Below are 24,831 nucleotides of genomic sequence, written 5' to 3'. Positions count from 1 at the left end.
CTGATTATTAATGAAGGAAAGTCGTTAATTTTGTTTTGAATTGAAATAATAGATATGATTCAAATTAATTTTTTCTTTTTAAGAGATTAGATCTGCCACTAGATCTATGACTTCATTGTAAAACAAGAGTTCCATGTACATATTTCTGATATTATATGAAATAAATAGTACATAATAATTGCTCAATTTTCCCACCACCCATCCTACATTATGTAGAGAAAATGACAATGCAATAATATAAGCATCCCATTTTTTATTCAAAGGAACATGTACATCATTACATCCTTATTTCTCAACTAATAAAAAAGATATTTATCGATATATAGTTATGCCTCACTAGGAATGACTTTACCAGTCCCCAGAAAAACATGCTAAAATAAAGTGTCATCACAGGTGACTTCAATATATATGAGATCGAGTAAGGGATCAAAAAACAATAAAAAGTACAAGGTTTTTGGCCTTTTTGACCCCAAAAACAAATTCTATGGTTAAAAGTTTAGTTTAAAACTTTGTTTTAAATAAAGTTTTTTTTACCTCGTTCTCTGAAAAAAATAATGAATATTGTTTATTCAGTGAAAAATTGACAAAAAAAAGAAATATTTACATTACACATGTATTTTGCTTTAAAAGTGTGTGGAGAGCTATGTCATTCAAAACACCATAACAAGGACAGGGGGTCAAAAGGTTAAAGGATGCATTTTACTTTGATGTCACAAACACTGAACGCCATGGATGTGCAACGTCATAAGTGAAAATATAAATTCTCATTCACATTGAACAGAAGCTGTTGCAATGGCTCTTCCATTAACTACAACTTACCCGAAGGATAATACAGGGATTTCGAAATATAAACTATATTTGCGGTCAAAGCTAGGAGTTAAAAAATGTAAACATAAACAGTGGTTCATTATTTTTTGAAAGATATAGTCTCATAACTGCAACGGTGTGTGCAAACAAATTTTCATGATGTGCTAACACATATTACTCAATTTGTTAGCACACACCGTTGCACTTATGAAACTAAATATATCTTTCAAATAATAATAATTCAATTAATGCTTAATAGTCAACAAAGTGTGTGTGGCGCATGCTTAGTAACATTTCTTTCCTACTTAAACTTTTTTTTTTTTAATGTAAACAAACCAATAAGTTGCCGTTGAAGCTGAATTAAGATCTAGCAAAAAATGCACTCTATGCAACTGAATTTCTTTCACATGTTTAAAAAAATTAATCTAAAAGAACAAGACAGTGAATACACTAACCCTAATCTCTCGGATGGTATGCGAGGTTTAACCCAAATCCGTGAGCGGATGCTAGACTAACCCTAATCAGTCAAATAATGTGGGAGGACTAACCCTAAGCTCTCGGATGGATTCGAGGCTAACCCTAATCAGTCGAATATTCAGGGGCGTAGCTTGACTTTAAATTCTAGTGAGGCAAAACCATACATATAGCAGCAAGAGGTCTGGGGCCACCTTAAGCCCCCAGCAGGTTCCGGGTGGTGTCATGGAAAGGGGGGGGGCACTCCGACAGAAAATGGAGTTGGAGGTTTTAAATGCAATGAAATTTCATTTGTTGTACTGGTTTCTTTATTTAAGACTTCAGCATGATTCTACATATTGTAAAAGAATGTAAAAGAGTTAATAAATATGTTTACTAAAACTTTTGAAACATTTAAAGGTGAAAGCGCATCTTATTAAACTTTGCTTTTATTTCTTTAAAACTTCAATTCAACATAATAGAACTGCTTAAAATCTTAAAAGAAATGCCATTAATTTTACATATTATCTGCAATGTATTGTTGATTATGGGGAGGGGTGGTGGTGGTGAAAAATCTAGTGAGGCAGTTGCCTCATTGCCACAATGGAAGCTACGCCCCTGATATTTGTGCAAGAACTAACCCTAATCTCTTGGGCAGGTGCAAGACTAACCTTAACCAGTTGATAAGTGTGCAAGACTAACCCTTATCAGTTGGGTGACATAAATCTTACGTCATAGTGCAATGAGTACCTGGATCTTGCGGATCTGGGGACCGGTAAGTAAAGTCTACTCCCTCACTAGTTAATAAATTAAGAAAAACAAAAGATTACAGTTTTAATTCTTACCTTTCCAGTTATATGTATACCTAAATATTCTTTAAATGTGTTTGGAACATCTGGCGAAAAATTTCCAGGAGACCTAAACATCTGTAATTTAAAATATGATGAGAATTCTATGAATTAACGTAAAACCTGAAAATCTATCATCATGATTATCAAAAAGTCTTAACTGTAAACTTCATAACAAAAAAAGTACAAAAATATTTAACAAAGTATTTATAGGAACCACTAGTCTTGTGCAAAAAAATAATGATACTGAGTGAAATTAATTCTTCACAATTTATAAATCCATCATGAACAAAGATTTAAAATTACCAATCTCCAATCATCATACCAATCAAGTTGTTCTACTGGAAGCATTTTTTAAAAAATATCATACAGAGCTTAAATTGACAAGTTAACAGTGGCTGCCAAATTGGCTAACCTTGTCGCCTACCTTTCTTATCCAAAATGTCTGTCTGCATAAATTATCTTCGTGATATTCAATGTTCATAGATATTTTATAATTGAACAAAACATTTATTTTCCAATGAAACACAAGCAGTACACTGTTACTTTACCAACCAAGATGCACCTTAATGATTCCTTGTTGTGTTCTTCTTGGTGAACATCACTTTTTTCCAAAATAAATAATGCAGGGTGCGACTAATTGCTCCATAGACGTTACGACTAGATATTCAAGAATATGCAGCATGTGATGTGCTCATCAGCCTACCTATTTATATAATTATTTCATTTCAAATTTATTTTGACATAAAGAAGATATTATTTCCGATAGTATTTTCATATTAAAACTGGTCCCATTCGCAATATATTTTGCAATAATAAGTATGGTATTTCAATATTATTGAATGCTAATATGATTGTACTAAACCTGTATTTATTTCACTTTGTAACACATTAAAATTAAGTATTAGTGGTGAATTGTTTTTATATTTTAATATTTAACTAATTGCGAACGTGCACAATACTTATGGTTAAGTACTTGCATTTTACTGATATTATATTGTCAGTAATGGAACTCTTCTGACAGCGAAGTTAAAATAGGTTGTGTAAATAACGCCGGTTTGGAAGAGAGGACTAAGGGGAAGGGGACACATAACAATCAGCCGTAATCCTCTTGTTACAAAACCAGTTTCACCAAACGGAGGTTTTGGGATGAATTAGCATATATTTTTGTTTTTAATTTCATTTTTATCGGAAACTGTGTCTTTTCAATATGTCTGAAATTGACAACGAAACCGAACAGTTTCACGAAGATAATGAAAATGATAATGAATTCGACGCCGAAGCTCAGTTATTGGAGAGTGGGGAAATTGAAGGAGATACAAATGCCGCAGACGATTCTACGGCAGATGACCCTGTAAGTAATACACTTTAATTTCAAATAAGCGTGTATACATATGATAACAGATGTGTATTCCAGAAGTCCCACTCTGTTTACATTTATATATCCCAGTTTTAACCCGAGCACAATTAGGTGCCCATATGGGTGATATTTATAGCCAAAATAAAAAATTTCATTTTTTTGCACTGTAAATTTATATCCCATTAGGTATATTATATCCCAAACGGGCTATTATATCCCATTTGGGCGATTGGTCCCAGTATGATATGCAGTTTTTCACGAAAAAGTTTTTTTTGGTAAGAAATAGGCAAAATGTTGCTAGTTTTGACTATTCATGTACATGTACTATTTTACCATGGATTTAATATAAAAAAAAGCAACCCATATAAAAGATAGTTCTACCATTGCAGCTTTTGAATACTTTTAAGCTCAGACAAAGTGATTCCGGAAATCCTGCCATATATTGCTATATTTTCAGCTGTATTGTGATATATATTGCAATATTTTCAACAAAAATTTAAATGGTATTGTTATATTAACCTCCTTTTACATGTAGAATGTATAACTATGATTACATGTAATAAACAATAAAATATATCTTTTGTCTTACTGTTTGGCATGATCGCAAACCTTTCTTTATATTTTATGATTGAATTCGTGAATCCAAATATTTTGCCAGTATATCGGTATTACAAAAATGTATTGCAATTAGGGATGCGCGATTTTATCGGTATACTGGTATATCGTGATTTTTTATAACGTGATACGTATCGTGATACGGAGACTAAAATACTGGTATTTGGTATATAATTATAAATTCCAGAAATTATTCATTTATTTGTTCAAACCATTGAATATCAATTACAGAAAGTGTAAAGAATGTTGAAAAAATTTAAACAATGGCACCCAAACATGCTTTATATTATAAAAATGAAAATTTAAAAAGTGAAGCTAAGATTTTATAGCATCTTTGTAAGAAATATAATGGAAATTCATTGGAATTTGTTGTAAAAATTGTGTGTAAAAATATCACAATATTATCGTGATATTCTGGGAAAAAATTGTGATATATCATGATACAAAATTTTATGCGATACCCATCCCTAATTGCAATATGATATTTTTTGTCAACATACCACAATATACCAGAACATCGGTATTATTGCCCAGCCCTAAAACCAACAGCATAAATGGCTTAGCATTGTAAAAATATGATACTGTAAAATTTTAGATGAATTTTAAAGCATACATTAGGCCTGAATATTAAAGCATACAGTAGGCTTGCAACACAACACAGTATTGTGAATTGAATGCAAAGTTTTAATGTATAACACTTTCACTTTAGTACTTATGTGTTTAAAAGAAGGCTAGAAATTTGGATTCCATAGTTGAATCCAATTGATTATTAAATACACTTTGAATGCATAAGTTTCATTGAAAAAGTTTAATTATTAAGTTTTATTGAAATTCAAAGGAACTAGAAGCAATCAAGGCAAGAGTAAGAGAAATGGAAGAAGAAGCAGAAAAACTTAAAGAAATGCAAAAAGAAGTAGATACACAGATGAACATGACGTCCCCAACCACCGCTAGTAAGTTGAAATGGTGTTTCTGACGGATTTCATTTGAAATATACTAAGCCAACTACATGGCCGATGCCTGACATTTTGGGATCTAACTAGTAAAACTGTTCGGGACTTGCGATAAGATTGTTTGTGACTTTGTTTGAATTACAGTCAAACCTGTATTAAGCAGTCACCCTCGGGAACCATTAAAAGTGACCTTTATAGAGAGGTGACCTTTGAAAAGAGGTTCATCTTTTCTTAAGAAAAATTCTTTTCCAATTTATGTAAGATCTGTGTTTTAAAATACTACATCATAAAATATTAAAGAAAGATGTGTTTTGGACATCAATGGTCTCAGAATTTAAAAAAAAAAAAAAATAAAATTAATAGTCTCAAGATTAAATTCAAGCTAAATTTGATGACTCCAACAAAAATATATTGAGTGTAATAGGACACTGCATTATCCTCCATCCAAACAACAACAAAACTTTCTTTTATTATGAGATTACATTATCATGTTGTGCCATGAATAAAATATAATGTATTTTTATCTAAACTGCCTATAAAAAAAACAAATTTAGTTAGTCCTGATAATTGTATGTTTAATAATACATAAATAGTAGCGTAATAAACGGACAAGTCATAATATTCTCAGTTTATCAAAGCAGGGCATAGTACAAATTGATATCAAATTTACAGGTGTTGTGAGCAATGAAGCGTGACTAATCCTAACGGTCGTCTTAATAAGGATACATCAAGTATAATCAGGACACATCAAGTATACAAAACAGTTAATTAGGGTTTCTACAAATAATACCTTTCTTATGTGTTAAAAACGGCCTGCCATGCATTTACACAATTACACCTATCGGAGTTGGGCATGCCAAACGTGAACTAATAATTAGGAAACACCTAATTATTGTATCCATTAATAGATAAACAAGGATGCCTTGTTTTTTAATATCACTCAGAATTTTTTAAACCAGATTCCAATTCAATAAGATTAAGATTCTCGTATGTCCGTTTTCCTGATAACCTTTTCGGTCACTAGCAACCTTTTAGTTTTGTTAAAAAAACAAATAAAATATCCAATATTTTAAATAATTTAAATAAGGCAAATTATTTTTTCCATGATCTCGCTACATAAGACCAATTATTTACATTAGTGACAAAAATTGGGAGTCATCTGACTTTAACTCTGGTCACGTGATCGGACAAAATGGCCACTATATACGAGGTAAAACGGCGATTTTGCATGAAATTTGATGATCGCTGACCGTGTTATGCAGGTGACCGCTTAATAGAGTTACATTATATAGGAAAATTCATTGGAAGGAAATAAAATGACCGCATAGGACAGGTGACCGCTGGATAATGGTTACCGCTATGACAAGTTTGACTGTATTTAGGACTTCAATTAATTATTTTATAAAAATATTTATTCATTGATTTATATTCAACAAATATATATACAGTCAAACCTCGTTATCTCGAACTCGATGGGACCGAGAAAAAACTTCAAGATATCCCAGTATTCAAGATATCAAGGGTTTTATACTTATTAAAAGAATAATTGGTAGGGACTTTCAATTCACTTCAACATATCTTTGGTATTCGTGATATCAGTGTTTTCGAGATAACCATGTTCACAACTGTATATATATTTTTAAAAAGTACACTTAACACACAATATTTCAAGCTAGAACATTATTTTTTATTTGATGCTTGCACAAAAAATGATTGTCAAAGTATTTTTGAAGATAGGTACATAAATTTTCCACTGCCCCATATAGGTGCGAATTTTAACCCCATTTCCATTTGCAAAAAAAATCACCCGTGTTACTGAGTTCCGATATTTTTAAACCATATTTGTTTGTTTCAATTGTCTTTTGGGAATTTTATTTTATGAAACTTGGAAAAACAGATACTTTTTAGCCGGGCTCATTGCTCGTAGAGCAGTAGTCGGCTTTTGTTACGGTGTTCAACCAGAAATGCTGCCTCCTCACCGCCATATCAAATTTATGAGTAAGAATGTAGTATGTATGCTCATCCTGCCTTTGAGTCGATACAAATATAAAATTAAACAAAATAAATGAAATTCTCTAAACAAAAAAAAACATTAATAATATACCTTCTCCCCTCTTCGACGATTAATTGTTTAAAATATGCCAAAGGTTTTCATCAGGTCTCCCTGTCTGGGTCTCTATGAATAAAGGTTGTGTTACTAGGCAGACACTAATGTTGGGAGCACATGACCTGATGTACACTCCCAGCTGAGGACTCATCTGTACATAAACGTTTGACCTTGCTGCATCAATGTTTAATTACTTTTGTAAGTGGTATAAGACCCCGAAACGATACATGTGATAAATTTTTTACGCTGTTAAATTTTTACTACATTTAATTCAATTTTTTAAAAATTATTTTATTACTATATGCCATGGGGATATATTTGTTGTGTTACATATTCTCCCAGTGTCTGAACTTGTTATCATTGGGATTGGGGCAGAATACAGGCCCCTAGGACCCTTTAGAAAAAATCTGAGTTAAGGGAAGCCTTGTTCTATTGATGACTGACAATTTGTAATTAGTCTCTTCTTTGAATGAAAGCTCTGAATAATTAAATAAAGGTCAAATTTATTCAACATTTGTGTTTATTTCTTGAAAATTGTCATATGCTAGATGATTTCCCAGTTAGTGATAAAATTTTGTTAAGTTCCCAATTCCAAGGGCCCAGGACCCATTCCAAAAATGTAGTGGAAAATTCCTGAGATATTTATTTGGTACGCCACATATATTTGATACAAAATATGTTTGCAGCATAAAGGCATGTATTATTGGTTTCACAAAAATAAATTACTATTATTTAAATGTTTAATTTGTAGGTCCTTTTCCAACACCAGAAGAAAAGATGGATGCAGACACAAGATCAGTTTATGTTGGGAATGTAAGTAATACATGTACCTGCATTGCACTATTGAATTTACCAGTTAAAAGAAACATTATTCACTGAATAAACTTTCTCAGATGATATGGATAAACCAGTACAGCAGAACTTGTTTAGTACGAACGCAGATGTAGCGAATTTATAGATATAGTGAGTTTTTGGGATCCCTGGCGAAATTTTCAACAGTTCCTTGTAAAATTAAATGGTTATAACAAACTCTGATATAGCAAGTTTATGGATATTGCGAACTGATTTTGTGTCCCGTAGGTAGATGTTAAAAATTTTAAAAATTGCATCTTTTATGAGGAATTTTTTACATGTCTCATTCATGCAGTCACCTTGCTTGTTTGTAACTTTTGCAAGTATTTAAATGTTTACATGAGCAAGCTGCTTTTTGTGGGTCCTTTTCACAGATCTTTGGTATGTTACTCTGTTTATTGGAATTTTTGTACAGGTTGACTATGGAGCCACAGCAGAAGAACTGGAACAACATTTCCATGGATGTGGCTCTGTCAATAGGGTCACCATACTCTGTGATAAATACACTGGCCATCCAAAAGGGTAAATTATTTTAAAACAGCATTCAAATCCGACACTTAGGGGGAAAAAAGTCCAGTATCAATCAGCTTGTAAGCATTTAATAGAATGAATTAAGAGTAACATTTTGAATGTACTAGTGAATGGATATCTCTTTGTAAATAGAGGTACCTATGTTCTTGTCTATGTGAAACTGGATAAATTGAGTGTCCTCTTTCAAAATTATTATAGCTTATTCTAGAATGAAATGCTATTAGCATTTGTATGTACCAGTATATATTTTGTAGATTTGCCTATGTGGAGTTTGCAGACAAAGATTCGGTGACCACTGCCCAAGCCCTGGATGAATCATTGTTCAGAGGCAGGCAGATTAAGGTAAGATTTGAGTTGTCCTGTCTGGAAAGGCATGATGTAGACTTATCTGACTAAACTTCCAACCATTTAGCATTTTAGTGGTGACTAAATGTAGGATCGAATTGACTTTGAAAGCTAGATCTAAATTAAGTTAAAGTTCTAGAGTACTTTCCTAATTTATTTTCTTTGCATTATTTAAATTCAAGAGCACTTTCCTAATTTATATTCTTAGCATTGAATCAGTTGATTCATTTACGAGTACATGTAATTGCTGAGTTTTCTATGTTTGGCTTTATCAATGATTGGCTAAAGCCATTTCTTTAATCTTTTATGAACTTACTTGTCTAAAATTACAGGTCAGTGCAAAGCGAACCAACAGACCAGGAATCAGTACAACCAATAGAAAACCAAGGGGATTCAGACCGAGAGGGAGGTTTAGGAGTCCATATGGAGGGGGAGGATACACACCCAGAAGACCAAGGTAATGCTTTTGGGGAGGGTTTCATGTTCATCTGTTAATGAAATAGCAGTGGTACATTTTTTTTTATATAATTGCATATAATAAAATTATATTGAACAGAGTAGGATAAATGGGAGTCTTTTTTTTTTCATAACATGTTCTTTCAGTAAATTTAAAATGAATACATGTACTCCACAATTTTAACCAATGATAAACAATCAAAAAATAAGGAAGTGATCTCAGTCAGCCAAGTAATGACAAGTTGGTTATAGATTCTTTGATTTTTAGAAATTCTTGATTTAGCATTTTTTTTCTCTCTCAATTTTCAAAGTTTTCACCAATTTTGTAAAATCCAACATCTTTTCTTTATAAAGCTTCTGTTCATTGTGGGTAGAATTGTTTTAATATCCAACTATGTTAAATGTTTTCCATCAAATTTTAACGATTGCGATGATCATAGTGGGAGTTGTTTCTTAAAAACTTCCAATAACTTTAATTAACAAAACTTAACAACAGTTACATGATAAAGACAAAAAAAAAAAAAGACCATCTTCAAATTTGTTGGTAATATAATTTTTAGAATTGAACAATATGGCATGTGTAAGAACTGATATATACACGGGAATGCGAAACTTTGGGTGTGAAATATCAATATCACCTGTCTGTTTCACATGCTTTTAGCAACATAGGTAAGCATTTTTGAAGTTGGATGAGGTTTTGACTTACTGCAGTAATGCTGCGGCCTAAGAGATTGTTTTTGTTTTTTTTATAGTTTCCAGGTAGTCATCAGCTTGTATCTTTTAGTAAATATAGAAAAAATCAGAATATAATCATGATCTTGATCTTTCTTGGAATGATCTTGACTTGCAGTTGACATTGCATTTCTGATATTTGTACTTAAGTGATACTTATTCATGTAATACTTAACAGTGTGCAAAGTACTTGTATGTTGACTAAGTGAACCACAAGACCTGTATCTTTTAAATGGTATCAATGAACTTGAAGGGATTTTAAATGTCTTCTTTGTTATTTTTGAAAAAAAATATTCAGGAATTGCAAATCCCCCCCCCCCCTTTTTAAGAATTTCATACACCTGACATCAGTCTTTTGTTATCATGGTGAGTTATATCATCTACACAAGTTTTGGAAAAAATTGCACCTTTTATGTTATACTTTATATGTTAGACTTTATAGGGCATTACTTACACCAGACAGATAATTGTTCTAAAATATCACTTGATTTTATTGTATTTTTCATTTCAGTCGATTCAGAAGAGCTGCGTTCTATTCTCCATACTGAAGATAGATATCATCAAAATCTTAACGTCAAAAACAAAACAAAAAAAAAAATACAAGAACAAACAAAAAAAAATCTCAAAAGAAAACAAATACAGCAACAAAAATGATATTTGGCATTTATATTAAAAGAAATAAAAGGAACCTAAACCATCAAAATATTCAAAAATCTTCCGGAAAAAAATGTTTATATATTGAATAAGAAGGTTCATTTTTATTGATTATTCACTAAACCATAAGATTTTAACGTGCCCATCTTGTTTTTATCATGTTCATGTGTGCAATATGTTGACCAATATTTGTCGTCTCCGGTTTATGTTAGGACAATTCCTGAGAGAAAAGATTTAGATGCTCGTGGGAGGGTCCATATGAAGGCTTTCTTTTTTTTTTTAACATTTTCTTTGTGATTTATTTCTTAGTTTCTTTTGCAGATTGGTGTAGCTTGGCTTTTTGAGCGGTGCCATGCATCAATACTGTGTAAAAATCACTCCAATGTGCATATGTATATCTGTTTGAAAAGTAAATTCTGTTTGCTTTAGTTGTTTTTTTTTTTGTGTGTAAAGTGATTTGTGTTTGGGTTTTTTTGTAAACCTTTAATGATCATTGGAGTGGTTTAATTTCACTAGTATATATATAAAAAGAGGGGAAATTAAAAAAAAAAAAAGTTAGAAAAAAAGATAAGAATAAAAAAAAATCAGATAACCCCCATAGAAAAAAATAGCATTTTGATTTTTGAAAAAAAAAAAAAAATACACAAAAAAGAATTGAATAGGAAAGAGGAGGGAGTTGTCTGGCAGAGGATGAAGTTACCTGTAGATGGGCCGATGTTATGGACGTCAAGAAGATGTGTCTCTGTATTGACTGATTTTTAGATTCAATAAAGTATGAATGAACACTTTTTTTTTTAATTTAAACTCGAAAGAAGTACGAGTTCTTAGCTTTTGATGGTGCAAGTTTTACCAGATTTAGTCTTTCATTGATGAACTGTTTGGAAGAATTAGGTTGAACTTTGACTGAGTTTTACCATGCAGATAAAGGTGTGGCCCAATGTCAATCATTACTGCCACCAAGCATTATCATCATAGATTATAGTATTATAGAATTAACTGGAAATCAAAAACAGAAAGCAATGAAATAGTAAAGTACTGATAAGTACAGAGAACGGGACTCATTTACGGAGTAAAGGAACAGACCATTTTACATGAAACGTACATTGTACATGCCCGGATCTGGAGGGAGGGTCTAACCCCCCCCCCCCCCCCCCCCCATTGGATTTTGCAGAGTTATTACATGTGCATACTGCAACAAATAAAAATTACTTTGGAACCCCCCCCTTCCCGCCCTCTAGAAAACGTGGACCCCTACCACCACGAAAGAGAATGTAGTTGAGTGAAACATTGAAAATTTTCACCCTAAGAGAACCATTGTCAACCTAGGTGCAGTTACACTTGATTTTTTTTTTTTTTTTATATTATATTCAATATTGAAGGCTGTATACAAATACTGTGCGCACATAAAATCTGTGTGCAGTCAATGTTTTTTTTTGAGAATACCTGTTGTTAAGCAATATGTTGACTATTACTATGTTCTATCACGATTGAGGGCGCGGTTTCATTATTCAGAGGATAATAGTCACTGTGTTTTTTAACTATGTTCCTCGAATCAGATTCAACTTATTTACACGACAGTATAATATTATCAAATGTTTTGATCTGGGGACTTCTACCACTTCCAAAAGTAAACATGATGCAGCAAGGTCAAAAGTTTGCAATTAGATGAGACATCAACGGGGAGTTTTGCAGCAAGGTGTACATTGTACATCAGGCCACGTGATCCCCGCATTAGTGTTAACCTGGTAGCACAACCTCTATTTAGACAAGGGAATCTGATGAAAACCTTTTGCATATTTTAAGCAATTATAAGTCAATTGAATAACAATTTCTCTTGTTGGAAAATGTGTCGTTTGCACGAGATATTTTGTCGTTCACACAACTTATGATCTTGTTTGCACGACGTATGTGGTTCGCACAAGAGAAGTTTTTTTTTCTTTTTTTTTCGCTCGATATTATGTTGTGCAACGAGATATTATGTTGTGCAAACAAGATGATAAGTCGTGCGAATGAGATACTTATTTTTTGCGAACGAGATAATAATCTCATGTGAAAGACTTAATTTATCTCATGCATTCGACAAAAGTCGAAGGCCATTATCGTCATAGACGATAACTATGACAAATGACGACTTCAACCTTTCGATCATCGTTTGCTTTATTTATGTAATCTTACACTATCGCCTGCATGTGATGTCTGTATGTCTCCCAACTTATTCAATATGCAAGAGCATTCTCCAAGCACAAGCAATTTTTAAATCGAGGCAGGCTACTGACAAATAAATTTATGTAACGCAGGCCCATAGGAAGCAATTTCACTTTGAGGGGGCACAACTATACATTTACAATTTGGGGGGGGGGGGGACTATCAAGTACCAAAATTCCTTGACAAGCAAAAAAAAAAAAAAAAGAAGGTCATCAGACGTTATTATTGAGGGGGCACAAGCACAGGCACGGCCCCCCGGTTCCTACTGCCATGTAACGGGGATTTCAACAACTTAATTTAAGGTCCGCATTTCAAAAATCTATAATGGCCTTATTTGAAAATTTAACCTATCATTGGGACGTATTTTTGACTGGTCAACACGTTTCATACCTATTGTAAGGCCATTGTTTTTGTACTAATTTTGACTATGGGTTAATTACTCTGTCTACCTGGTCAATACATAGGGGTCACAGCGGGTGCGATCGGTCGACAGGGGATGCTTACTCCTTCTAGACACCTGATCCCGCCTCTGGACCTCTATCAGGCGAACCTGTTCACAAATTTATCTTTCTTTTTTCTCTCTCTCTCAAGAATTTGAGATCGATCACTGTTCGTTATCTTCATCTTTTTCATCATATATTATCGTTTGTAGAAGTTAAAAAAAAACCGTTCATAATCTTTATTATTATTATTTATTTATGACTATTACACAACAGATTTGCAAATCTGATTTTACTATCTGAGTATGGTTCAAATGAAATATGACATGGCTGCAAGTTCGACTTTTTTTTATTAATGGAAAGGGGGTTTTCTAAATTATTTACCTTAAAGTGGAGCTATTGTTCTTGACTTTATCCATTTTCACTTTCAATTGACGACATTATTTTACAACCCTTTTTCTTTTATATAACGGCAAAAAAAGCTTGTGTCAGTCATTTCATGTTCTTTTTTTTTTTTTCAAAGACTTACATATCTATGTCCCTGTCTGTTTTAATTGAAAAGAAACAACTTGAGGCATTTGTTTCAGTGAACAATGGTGAACTGGTACACATTATTACAATTATCATTTTTGTGATATTGTTTAAATTAACCATAGACCTAAAGCTTTAGGTCTATGAATTAACTAAAAGTACCAAAAATATCCAAGTTTCAATTTTTTATTTAAAACAAAGACACCATCTGGGGTATATGAATACAGGCCCGTAGCAACGGTTTCAAAAAGGGGGGGGGGCAACTTCCCAAAATTTGTCTGACAAGCCAAAAAAAAAGCTAATTTACCGTCCAAATCCTTGAATTTGCCACTACTTGACCTTACAACATCAAAAAGGGGGGAGGGGCAACCAGCATCTAAAGGAAAATTTACTTTAGCAAAATACTATATACTCAGAAAAAGTGGGGGCGGCCCCCGCCCCCTTCCCGCGTTCTACGGGCCTCGAATACAAATATATCCAAAAGATTTTAAGTTTTTGTTCTGCAGGCGTTCTCTCCCTTTATGTGCGCTCTTTAGAAAGAAGGCGTGAAAAGAGTAAGGTTTCGTTATGCAAGGTGGCCGTGGATCGGCAAGATGATTATTCCAGTGGGGGCTATACCTTTTTCCAGTATTTCGTATCATAAAAAACACAGTATAATCTAACTAAGGTATGTAGTTGTTTAAAGGAACACGTTACAATTTTTATTATTTTTCTTTCCATTGTAAAAAGCCAAATGTTTACAGGTGTAGTTGAGATAATTCGAACTTTCAATTGTTTTATAACTTATTTATGTCAACAATATCTTTAGTAGCACTATGCATTTAATATACATTTCTGAAACGTTGATAAACAGTGATAAATATTATATGTGTAATTTCTGATAAGATATTTATGGTGCTGGCCTGTTAGAAAATTAATTCTTGAAGTACAGCCATCTGTACACGTGCAAGCAGAGGCCTGATTAATTATACATGTATCTACCTAATTGCCTGAGATGAGTCTGGTGTCCCTGTCCTATGGGAAGAAACTGAACATTGCATATCACTACTTTTTTATTTATTTTTTTTTTTTTACAAATATATTTTAATGGTTTTGAAAAAATCAGAAAGTGCTTGCCCTGTCACCTTCAACTTAGAGTACAGGTTGTAGTTGATTAATGAAATCCAATTTGATTACTGTGTTCATCATATTTGGTTGTTATTTCAACAGGTTTCTGTCTTCAAAGTGAAGTGAATAAAAAGTGCAATGACCCTAGGGAAGCTTCTCAGTGTATACCGAGGAATAGCCAATAAAAGTCAGGTCTTATTTAATGACAGATACTTAATTTGGACCACCACTACAGTTTCGGTTGGACTTTATGGGGCTGGGGATCTTCTTGCACAGCATTTGCAAGTAAAAAAGAAGAAAATGAAAGGCTTAGACACTGTTCGCTCTGGAAAGGTGGCAGCAGCGGGTTTCATAATTGGGCCATTCATACATTACTGGTACATGTACCTTGATCGAATATTCCCAGGACGGTGTTTCAGAATCGTGACCAAAAAAGTTGTGATTGATCAGGTCATCTGCTCTCCAATAGTGATCGCATTGTACTTATATACCACATCATTATTTGAAAAGAAAAGTTTGAGTGACATTAACAGAGAGATTCTACCAAAGAGCATAGCCCTCTTCATCGCAGAACTTCCTATCTGGCCCCCAGCGCAATATTTTAGTTTCTTTTTCTTGCCTACAAAGTACAGAGGAGTATATGACAATATTATTTCCTTTGGATATGATACTCTATTTTCCTATGTGAAATTTGATGCAGACTTGGGTTGGATTAAAACAGAGAAGGAAAAACATGATTCATATAGTGATGTATGTGTTGAAGATAAAATTGATTCATTAAAATCATTATGATTTTACACAGTAAATTAAGATGACGTATTAAGCTGATCAGTTATTTTTAATTTTTAAAATAGGTGCCAATAACTTAGGGATTTTTATGTTATTTCTTGCATTGTTTTTTTTTTTTTTTTTTTAATGAATAATATATTTATTTTCATTAACATACAACAAAATATCGAGGCAAAACTTCCGCAGAAGCCCTCTGTATATACCTCACCTGGGGTGCCAGGAGCTCCCTGGATCTGTATTTTTATTATAATATTTAATTTACAAAATTATATACATTAAATGAGAAAAGAAAAAAAAACACATGTACGTATACATATCATTGTTGACATTTCATTTCTATACATATGCTTATATATCATTGTATAATATTTTTTGTAAATAAAATAAGTTTTCTAGATGAAATATCTATACTTAATTTATATACTTCTCAAAATACATATAATCACAAAGAAAATCATATTTGGTCAGCTAACTTTTTTAAAAGATGGTAATTTAATTTAACACTTTTTGCATCCTTTGCTATTAAATAATACTGATATAATGATGATTTTAAAAAAGATATCATTGCATGTGCATTTACATTTTCATTTTGTAATCTACATTTCATTTTATACTTGTATATTTTGTAACCTACAATTGATATGATATTATTAAAAATTTTTGTTGTTTCATTAAACTCATTAAAAAATACTACAACAATATTTTTCCAGGATATATTTAATTTCAATATTTTGGATATTTTTTCCCATAATCTTTTTGTATCCGAACATTCTAAAATTAAATGTTCAATATATTCTATTTGTCCACAACTTGTACAGTTTTTCTCCACCTCTTTATTCCATTTACTTACATTATAATTACAATTCAGCTGGTTATGTAAAAGTTTAAAATTGAATTCTGCTATCTGTTTATCGAATACATTTAATATCTTAGCTGTATAAATATTTTTCCATTGACCATTTGTTATATTGAATTCTTTTGACCACTTCGTTTCCATTATTGGTCTTTGCTTCTTTTTAGAAAGTAGAATTTTATAATAAAATCCTGATTTTTTAAATTCTGGGTTTCTACTTTTTCCTTGAAAATAAAAATATGGTTTTTGTATATTAGTGTTTTTTACATTACAGTAATCTATATTTAGCTTTTTAATTGCTTTTTTCATTATTAGATATTCACATAAGTAATTACTCTTTGATGCAATGATCTCTTTTACATCCGTAATATCTTTCATACCTTCTGTTGTAAACAGATCTTTTACGTATCGAAAACCACTTCTTGCCATGTTTTTTTAGATATAGTGGTTTATTGTCGTGTTTAATGAAACTGTTTAACCATAAGTTTTCTGTAATTTTATTACGCGGTAATAACGATTTACATTCGTTAAAACTACAGAAAATATTCTTGTAAAATTTCGAGAATTTGTTTAAAACGTTGAAATCATTCGGATTTTTAATATTGCTACGTAACAGATATTCAAAGTTTATTCCATAACTTTTTAATGCGTTATCTAAAAAAAATTCTAAGCGTAGAATTCTCATTGTATAGCCTTTTGATCCATCCTGCTTTTACGCTTTTAAGTTTGCATTCGATATCTATTAAACCAAGACCACCCTCATTTATTGGCCTTATAAGTGCATTGCGTTTAATTCTCTCTCTCTTATTCCATAAAAAATTGTAAATAATTTTATTTATACTTTTAATATATTCGACATCTGGATTTTCGAGAACTGTAAACACATATAATAGTTTAGACACTATGAATGAATTAATAACGGTACATTTTCAGAAAAAAGTTAAGCTTCTTGTTCTCCATGAATCTAATATTTTTTCAAATTCTTTAAGCTTATGCAACCAATTTTTTTCATTATTAGATATTTTGTCGTGTCCTAAGAAAATTCCGAGTGATTTAATTGGTTTATTTTTCATTTTAATTCCTTCTATATCCTCTCGTGTGTTTTTTAGGGGTCCCAAGAGAATACCCTCTGTTTTTTTCTAAATTTAACTTAGTACCAGACATTTTCCCAAAAGATTGTATAATTTTAATAGACGCTTTTAAGGATTCAGTATTTTTCATTGGCAAAGTGCAATCATCTGCATGCTGTAAACATTTTATTTCGTCTGACTGTCCAATTTTGAAACCTTGTATACTTTCAGAGGCATTTATTTTTAATACCATGATTTCAATAACAAAAAGAAAGAGCAATGCTGAGACGGGACATCCTTGCCTAATGCCTCTTGACATTGTACATTTTCTAGTTAACCAGTTATTATTTTTAACATGAAAATAAGGTTTTGTGTATAAAAGTTTTATCCATCTTAGGAAATTTTCCCCAAAATTGAATTTTTTAAGAGTTTGAAACAAAAAGTTCCATTCAACTGAATCAAAAGCTTTTTGGAAATCGGCAAACAAAAGTATTCCTTCTTCATTATTTTCTTCACAATAATCGTATATATCTAGTATTAACCTTGCATTTTCACCAATAAATCTTCCTTTGATATATCCAGTTTGATTTTTATTAATGAGTTTGTCCATAATTATTTGTAGTCTCTTTGCAAATACGAAGGCTATTATTTTGTAGTCGCAATTTGTTAAACTAAAAGGACGATAGTTATCAAGATTTATTAAGCTCCCTTTTTTGTGTATGAGTGATAGAACAGAAGATCTCTGCGTAGATGATAATTCGCCTACCTCGAAAGATCTCAATAGGCTTTCATATAAATAAACTTTTACATATTTCCAAAACATCTTATAAAATTCCACGGGAATTCCGTCTAATCCCGGTGATTTATTCAATTTCATATTATATACAACTTCTGCACATTCTTCAATTTCAGGAATTTTATCGCAATTTTCTCTATCTTCATCAGATAGGTAATTAGTAAGTTCCGTTTCTTGCAGATATTGATTAATATCGTTTACTGATATATTGCTAGACGAATACAGTTTTTCATAGTAGGAACTTAGTGCGTTTAAAATGTCTTGAGTTTCATAAACACAGTTATCTCCCACTGATAATTTATTTATGACATTATGTGATTGGTGTTTATTTTCTAATCTTAAGAAATAAGATGTGTTTTTTTCTCCATCGTCAATCCAACGAGCTTTGGCTCTCACCCTGGCCCCTTTTGATTTATATGCATATAACTGATCTAGTTCTTTTTCCAAATTTCTTTTATATATCATATTTATATTATCAGACTTAGACATTTCAATTTCTTCCATTTCCTTTTCTATTCGTTTAATTCTATTTTTTACGCTTTTGTTTTTCGATTTAGAATATTCAATGCATAGCTCTTTTATTTGATATTTGATCATTTCCCATCTTATTTGTGGATCTGTTTGGTTGCTAATATTTTCAGGTAGATCTTCAAAAAAGTCTTTAATAATGTTACAAAATTCCACGTCTTGTAAAATCGACGTATTCATTTTCCAGTAACCATTACCTCTATTATTTTTCAATATAATTTCTTGCATTGTTGATGTAATATGTGTTTTTTTTTCCAATTATGTACATATACTGCATATAATTGTTTACATTAAATAATAAAGACTGGGGATCAAGAATTTGTTTAAATGTTCCCCAGTAAATCAAAATAAAGATTTTATGCATATGATGTGTCATTGAATTCTACTCATGGACCTCTATCAGGTGAACCTCACATATCTTGAACCTGAATGTAACTTTGGACCCAGAGTATGATATGATCTTGTATACATGTATACACTAAAGGCATATGGACACATACCAGTAGTCATATATCTGTACATGAATTTTGACCATCCTTTATTCTTAGCTATTGTAATTAATCCCGTCTCAGAGATTTCAGTTGGTATGCATATTGTATCTCCAAATAGTTTGGTATACATTGTATGTATATTATCATGTATGCTACATATATTATCCTTCAAATTGTATAAATGGCCTATGATTTAATACTTACTTTTTTGCTAGGTTAGTTTGGCAATTTATTTGACAGTATGTTGTATGCATCTTGTTCTAACAAGCACAAAATTAGGATGAATGAGCTTTGTGACTCATGAACCTGTTTCATTCAACTGCCCATTTCTGTTGGGTTGACAGAGGAGATGTAAATAATGCACTTCTCTTTTTCTTCCTACATTATATGTCTGATTTATAAGATCTGAGCACCAGTGCATGATTATGTCTTCAATCATCTTGTTACTGTACACAGGGACACTGTGCAAGAAGACGGTTACTTGCGAGTTATCTTTCTTGGAACATGAAACATTAAAAGTTCGGCGATGACTTATTGTCTAGTATAAGTGTCTTAATCAAAAATTTCTTAGTAATAGTGCTTGGAGAAATTTATTTCTAATGTATGTACATATATGTAGTTGACAATGTGTGAAACTGTGTGCATAGACTGGAGAGAAAAAAGTTCAGGACCACACTGTGCAAATGAGTTACCAGCCTCCCTTGCAGAATTGTCGTTCGTTCCTCTCTCAGACACGTTTGTAGAGATTGATGCGTTACTGTTTTAACTTTTAAGTGTAGTATCAATTAAAAATGAGAGGAAGAACCTTGACACTTACTGATTTAAAGTGACTAAGCTGATAACCAAGCCGAGGGCTCGGAAAAAAAGCTAATGATGGCATAGGCAGTTGAAGCGTGGATAACGTACAGTTCTTAATCACCCCCCCCCCCCCCTCCAACTGTAACGCGAGTCTTTATTTTCTCGAAAATATGTGATTTCGCCGTCAATTCCATCTATATGTCGTTCTGTGCAATCGGATTGTACTTTTATTAAGGTTTAAAATTTGATCATATATGGTTTTTCATTATACTGTATAGGGCTGGGACGATACAACATTTTCTATATCGATACATATCACGATATTTGAAGCACGATACGATATGTATCACGATATGTTGAATTAGTTATGAAATCTTTTTTGTATTGAAATGAACACAATATTTCTTCACAAAAATAAGAATAATTTATTCAAAGAAGTTGTATATCTGTTGTAAAACAAAATTATTTTACACAAGTGGTGTTTATCATTATGTATTTCATATTTATATTTTGCATATTTATTTTATATATTTAACCCAAAATGTTAAGTAAACAAAGAAAAAAAACCAAAAAAAAACAGAATTTTTTTTTGCGATATTTCGATATTTCTTCATAGGTATCGATATGCGTATCATCCTCACATTGAATCGATATCTCGATATATCGTCCCAGCCCTAATACCGTATATGTCTACTGTATGACTAAATTTTGAACCTAAATAAAATATTTAGATGCTTATTTATAATTGAAAATGAAGTTTTATTTCAAATACATAAATGTATATAAAAGATAAGTTAAACTGTAAAAACGTTGCATTTATTACAGTTGTTCATCCCGAGCAAAAATGTTTTCAAATGTTCAAGTGAAATGTAAAAACTGCCCGAGTAACCGGGTACTCGATCGGAAAAGTAAGCGAGTAACCGGTTACTAAAAATCGTCCGATACGCAAATAGCCGGTTACTGGAAATCGTCTGATTTGACAATACTAGGAAAAATACAAGAAGACACTGAATTAATTTGATGCTAACTTGCAATCCCTATTTTTGATTTGTCTATTCTGTTTCTATTTTCTAATTTCTATAGATATCCCAGGAGAACCCTGAAATTGTATTTAACACAATCCTTGTAACTATGAAAAAAAGTCTTTGACACATGGTATTTTCATATTGTGACCCATCCTGACCCAGATCGATGTTGCTTAATTAATTTTAAAAAAACAAATTACAAAAATGCACTAGTTTCAGTTCATATCATGCCAATACCTGAACCTTTTTGATGGGTGTGTATGTTTACCCCAAATTAACAGACGGCCTATTTCGAGCTTTTCATTGATAACCATTTGGCCCTATCATTACGCTGTACATGCCACCATGTTAATTCCCTGCCTCTGTATGGTCGGTGTCATTCGTTTGCACCAAGTGGCAAGAAACCGAGATCAGGTTAAAAACATTTTTATTTAGGAAAACATATCAAAACACAAATCAATACTTACGTAGTTCCGATTTGAATTTTATATGTCATTCAGTCCTTTATATACCCCCAACCACCTCCCCAAGGTCAGTCCTGAAAGTGACGTATGTGATGTTATGCACAATGTTTCTCTAAAATGGACTTGAGAGAACTTTAATTTTTTAACCCATACGAAAGAATCTTAACTCTTACTTTCAAGTAATTTTTTGGATATAAAGATAGTATTAGTCAGTCTTCAATAGATTATATTCTAAGCATAATGCCAAATGGTATCGCGACGCCAGAATCAGCCAAGATTCATTTGCACAATCCTGTGTATAGGTTTTAACACAACGTCTTTTATGTAGTTCTCTGAACAAATCTTTAATTTAAAACATGAATTTGCCTGGTAAATTATCGTGGAATTTAATTCTTGCAATTTTACGTCAAATCCGCTACTAATTTATTGTTTGTTAATAATGAACAGAGCTCTTTAAGCTATGTTATTCTCTCCAGATTGTGGATAATTCGAAACGTTATCAAAAGAATGCATTCTTGAAGTTGCAAACATGTTTTGTCTTAATTGCTACAATAATTTTTTACAAGTTATTAAATTATAAGACGAACATACATTCCTTATTTTATGTTAATCATGGGACCATACAGCGAAGTTATCAGAATTTGTTGTTGGGTAATTATAGTGTTATGATCCTGAGCATCGCATGTGGATTTTTTCCCCGAAAACAAAAATTGTTTGAATTTGCATACGGTATAGGATGCAGTTCTAGTTAACTTTTTAGCCCACCTGAGCTGAAAACTCAGGTGAGGTTTTCTGATCACATTTTTTTCCTGCGTATGTCTGTCCCCCCTTCTGTAAATGTTAACACTTTCGACTTCTTCTCGAGCTAGAACCACTGGGTCAATTCCAGCCAAACTTGCCTCAAAGCATCCTTGGATGAAGTTACTTAACTTTGCTCAAATGAAGAGCCACGCCCTCTTCCAAAGGGAGAATATTAAGAACTGGTGAAAATTCAGCACTTGATTACTTATTCACTCCGTGCCCTGGAGGACGCACGAGTTCGTTCAACAAATGATGTCACTTATGACGGTCACTGGCAACAACATGCACTTCCCTCCAACTGTTCCATCCCAGTTCTTTTCTTTCTCTACTGTGTATTCAAACAATTGTGTATTCGGATCCATGTATTCTTTGGTTTTCTTCGCTTTCTTTTACCTTCAGGAGCCTAATGAAACTTAATAAGTTGGAACTGGTGTCTCTGCGGAGAATATGACCTATCCATTTCCATCGCCGTGCTTTGATTGTTCGAGAAAGTGTCCCGATGGTTCTTGTTCTTTCATAAACCCGTGGATTTGAGATCTTATCTGGTCAGGATATCTTCAGAATTCTCCGAAGCATATATTATGGAATGTATCCAGTCCTTCATCATCTTTCTTGGGTGGTTCCCCAGAGCTCAGAACAATACAGTAATACAGCTTTGACATTTGTGTTAAAGATTCTTAGGTTTTTGTACTGTACTGTTCTGACTTCCACACTTTGTTTAGGGATGAAAATGGACTTCTACCTAAAACTAGCCGTCTGCTTCTGTTCCTCGTGTCTTCTCTATTGTGGGCCAAGGTAAAGGAAGGTTTCAACGTTTTCTACTCCTTTGCTGTTCAGGCTGAAGCATTATTCTTTTTCCATTTTCCCTTATTATTCTTTTTCATGCTTTTCGTCTTAAATCAATATTACGCTACATCATTTAGTATGCTGGTCTTTTGTTGTGCGTCGCTCTGCTTGCTGGATATCAATGTTAGCTAGGTCGTTAGTATAGTCTAGATCTTCTATAGGAGATCAAAGTTTTACACGGTTTTACGTATATGATAAAACAATCTTTAAAATCTTTTGATAAAGAACAGCATAGCCATGATTAGTCATATTAATATGGAAGCATTCCTTAGAATTAGTTTTCTCATGATAATATATAGGGGGAAATGCGTAAAAAAATCTTTTGATTCAGAAGTACAGCGGGGGCCATAGTTGGTCTTAACATGCAGGCATTCTTGTTAAGGTGTAACAGTGTAGATTCAAGTTTGTTTAGATTAGAGCCCCTAGGGTAAGCTGGGGCTACAAAAGGGGACAGCTGTAGTTGTTATATGGATATATACGAACAAATCTTTTTCAAGAGTATAAGGCAATACTACACACTATATCACATTGAATTTTATTGATACGTAAACATTCCTAAGTTATGTGGATTAAGTTTTATATACCGGTAATGGAAAACGGCGTCAAGGTTGGGCTAAACTTTGAGATCATATTTCATATATGCATGTGTACAGAAAAAAAACTCTAAAAACTTTTCTACAGATCGGCAAGGCCATGTTATTCATACTGATATAGCATCCTCGTGTTGTGATGATTCAATTTCCGTTAAATCGCAACTCCTTGAAGCTAGGAAATTGAGCATTGTGGCCCAGGGGCCTCTTTTTTTTCTTTTTTCTTTTTTTTGAGAGAGAGAGAGAAGGATGGGATTATCCACTTTAATGTCCGGACAAAATATTCTTTTGAGAATATTCCATTGAGAGACAGTGAAATGAAAAGGGGCATTGAGTATCTGCCCACCCTCCAAAAGGAGGATGAAATTAAATGTTGCTTTTGTTTTGAAGATCTACCAATATGTTGAATATTTTGTTCATGTTTCCCCCAAAGAGTTGCATGTACACAGTGCTGGGGTTTCTAGGTTACTTTAATTTATTGATGAAAACCAGAGTTTCGTACTTAGGATTTTAATTTTCAACAGGTTTTGTATCCAGCTATTAACTGATCTTTTAGCCAAACACTCCTTACTCTAGTGGTGTAAAACACATTAAATATAATTACAAATAAATGAAAAACGGCACATCGATCTTAATTATTCTAAACATAACACTATATCCTCCACAGCTTGAAATCTCGTGCAGAACAGAAAGGAGTTTTCAAAATGGCGATCCTGCGCGTGCGCTCCACCAGGGACGCGGTAGTGGAGGGCTTATTATTTTATTTTCTACTCACTCCCAGAGA

The 24,831-nt window shown here is 32.6% G+C and overlaps 2 protein-coding genes across 2 annotated transcripts; both read left to right on the top strand.

Annotated features, from left to right (window-relative positions):
- The first annotated feature begins 3,185 nt into the window (after positions 1 to 3,185).
- On the top strand, positions 3,186 to 11,498 carry LOC133172479 (polyadenylate-binding protein 2-like). Its single transcript, XM_061307364.1, has 7 exons — positions 3,186 to 3,462; positions 4,922 to 5,036; positions 7,895 to 7,956; positions 8,411 to 8,517; positions 8,781 to 8,868; positions 9,204 to 9,328; positions 10,571 to 11,498. The coding sequence occupies exons 1-7, from the start codon at positions 3,319 to 3,321 to the stop codon at positions 10,605 to 10,607; spliced, it is 678 nt and encodes a 225-aa protein (XP_061163348.1). The 5' UTR covers positions 3,186 to 3,318; the 3' UTR covers positions 10,608 to 11,498.
- A 2,972-nt stretch (positions 11,499 to 14,470) lies between these two features.
- LOC133205841 (mpv17-like protein 2) lies at positions 14,471 to 15,896 on the top strand. The gene is made up of 2 exons (XM_061341726.1): positions 14,471 to 14,556; positions 15,099 to 15,896. Exon 2 carries the CDS (start codon positions 15,135 to 15,137, stop codon positions 15,786 to 15,788), a length of 654 nt encoding a protein of 217 aa, XP_061197710.1. The 5' UTR covers positions 14,471 to 14,556; positions 15,099 to 15,134; the 3' UTR covers positions 15,789 to 15,896.
- Positions 15,897 to 24,831: the final 8,935 nt, after the last annotated feature.

The sequence above is a fragment of the Saccostrea echinata genome, unplaced genomic scaffold (assembly GCF_033153115.1).
Source record: "Saccostrea echinata isolate AGI-Se365-2 ecotype Australia unplaced genomic scaffold, CSIRO_AGI_Sech_v1 ptg000054l, whole genome shotgun sequence".
NCBI classification, from domain to species: Eukaryota; Metazoa; Mollusca; class Bivalvia; order Ostreida; family Ostreidae; genus Saccostrea; species Saccostrea echinata.
The sequence above is the reverse complement of the archived record's forward strand: the minus strand, read 5'-3'. Positions and strand labels throughout refer to the sequence as shown.

Excerpts from the sequence above, each read along its gene's own strand:
- LOC133172479 (XM_061307364.1), top strand. The coding sequence starts at position 3,319 with ATGTCTGAAATTGACAACGAAACCGAACAGTTTCACGAAGATAATGAA. Across the intron at positions 3,463-4,921 it reads ATTCTACGGCAGATGACCCT|GAACTAGAAGCAATCAAGGC; the intron begins GTAAGTAATACA and ends TGAAATTCAAAG. Across the intron at positions 8,869-9,203 it reads TCAGAGGCAGGCAGATTAAG|GTCAGTGCAAAGCGAACCAA; the intron begins GTAAGATTTGAG and ends CTAAAATTACAG.
- LOC133205841 (XM_061341726.1), top strand. The coding sequence starts at position 15,135 with ATGACCCTAGGGAAGCTTCTCAGTGTATACCGAGGAATAGCCAATAAA.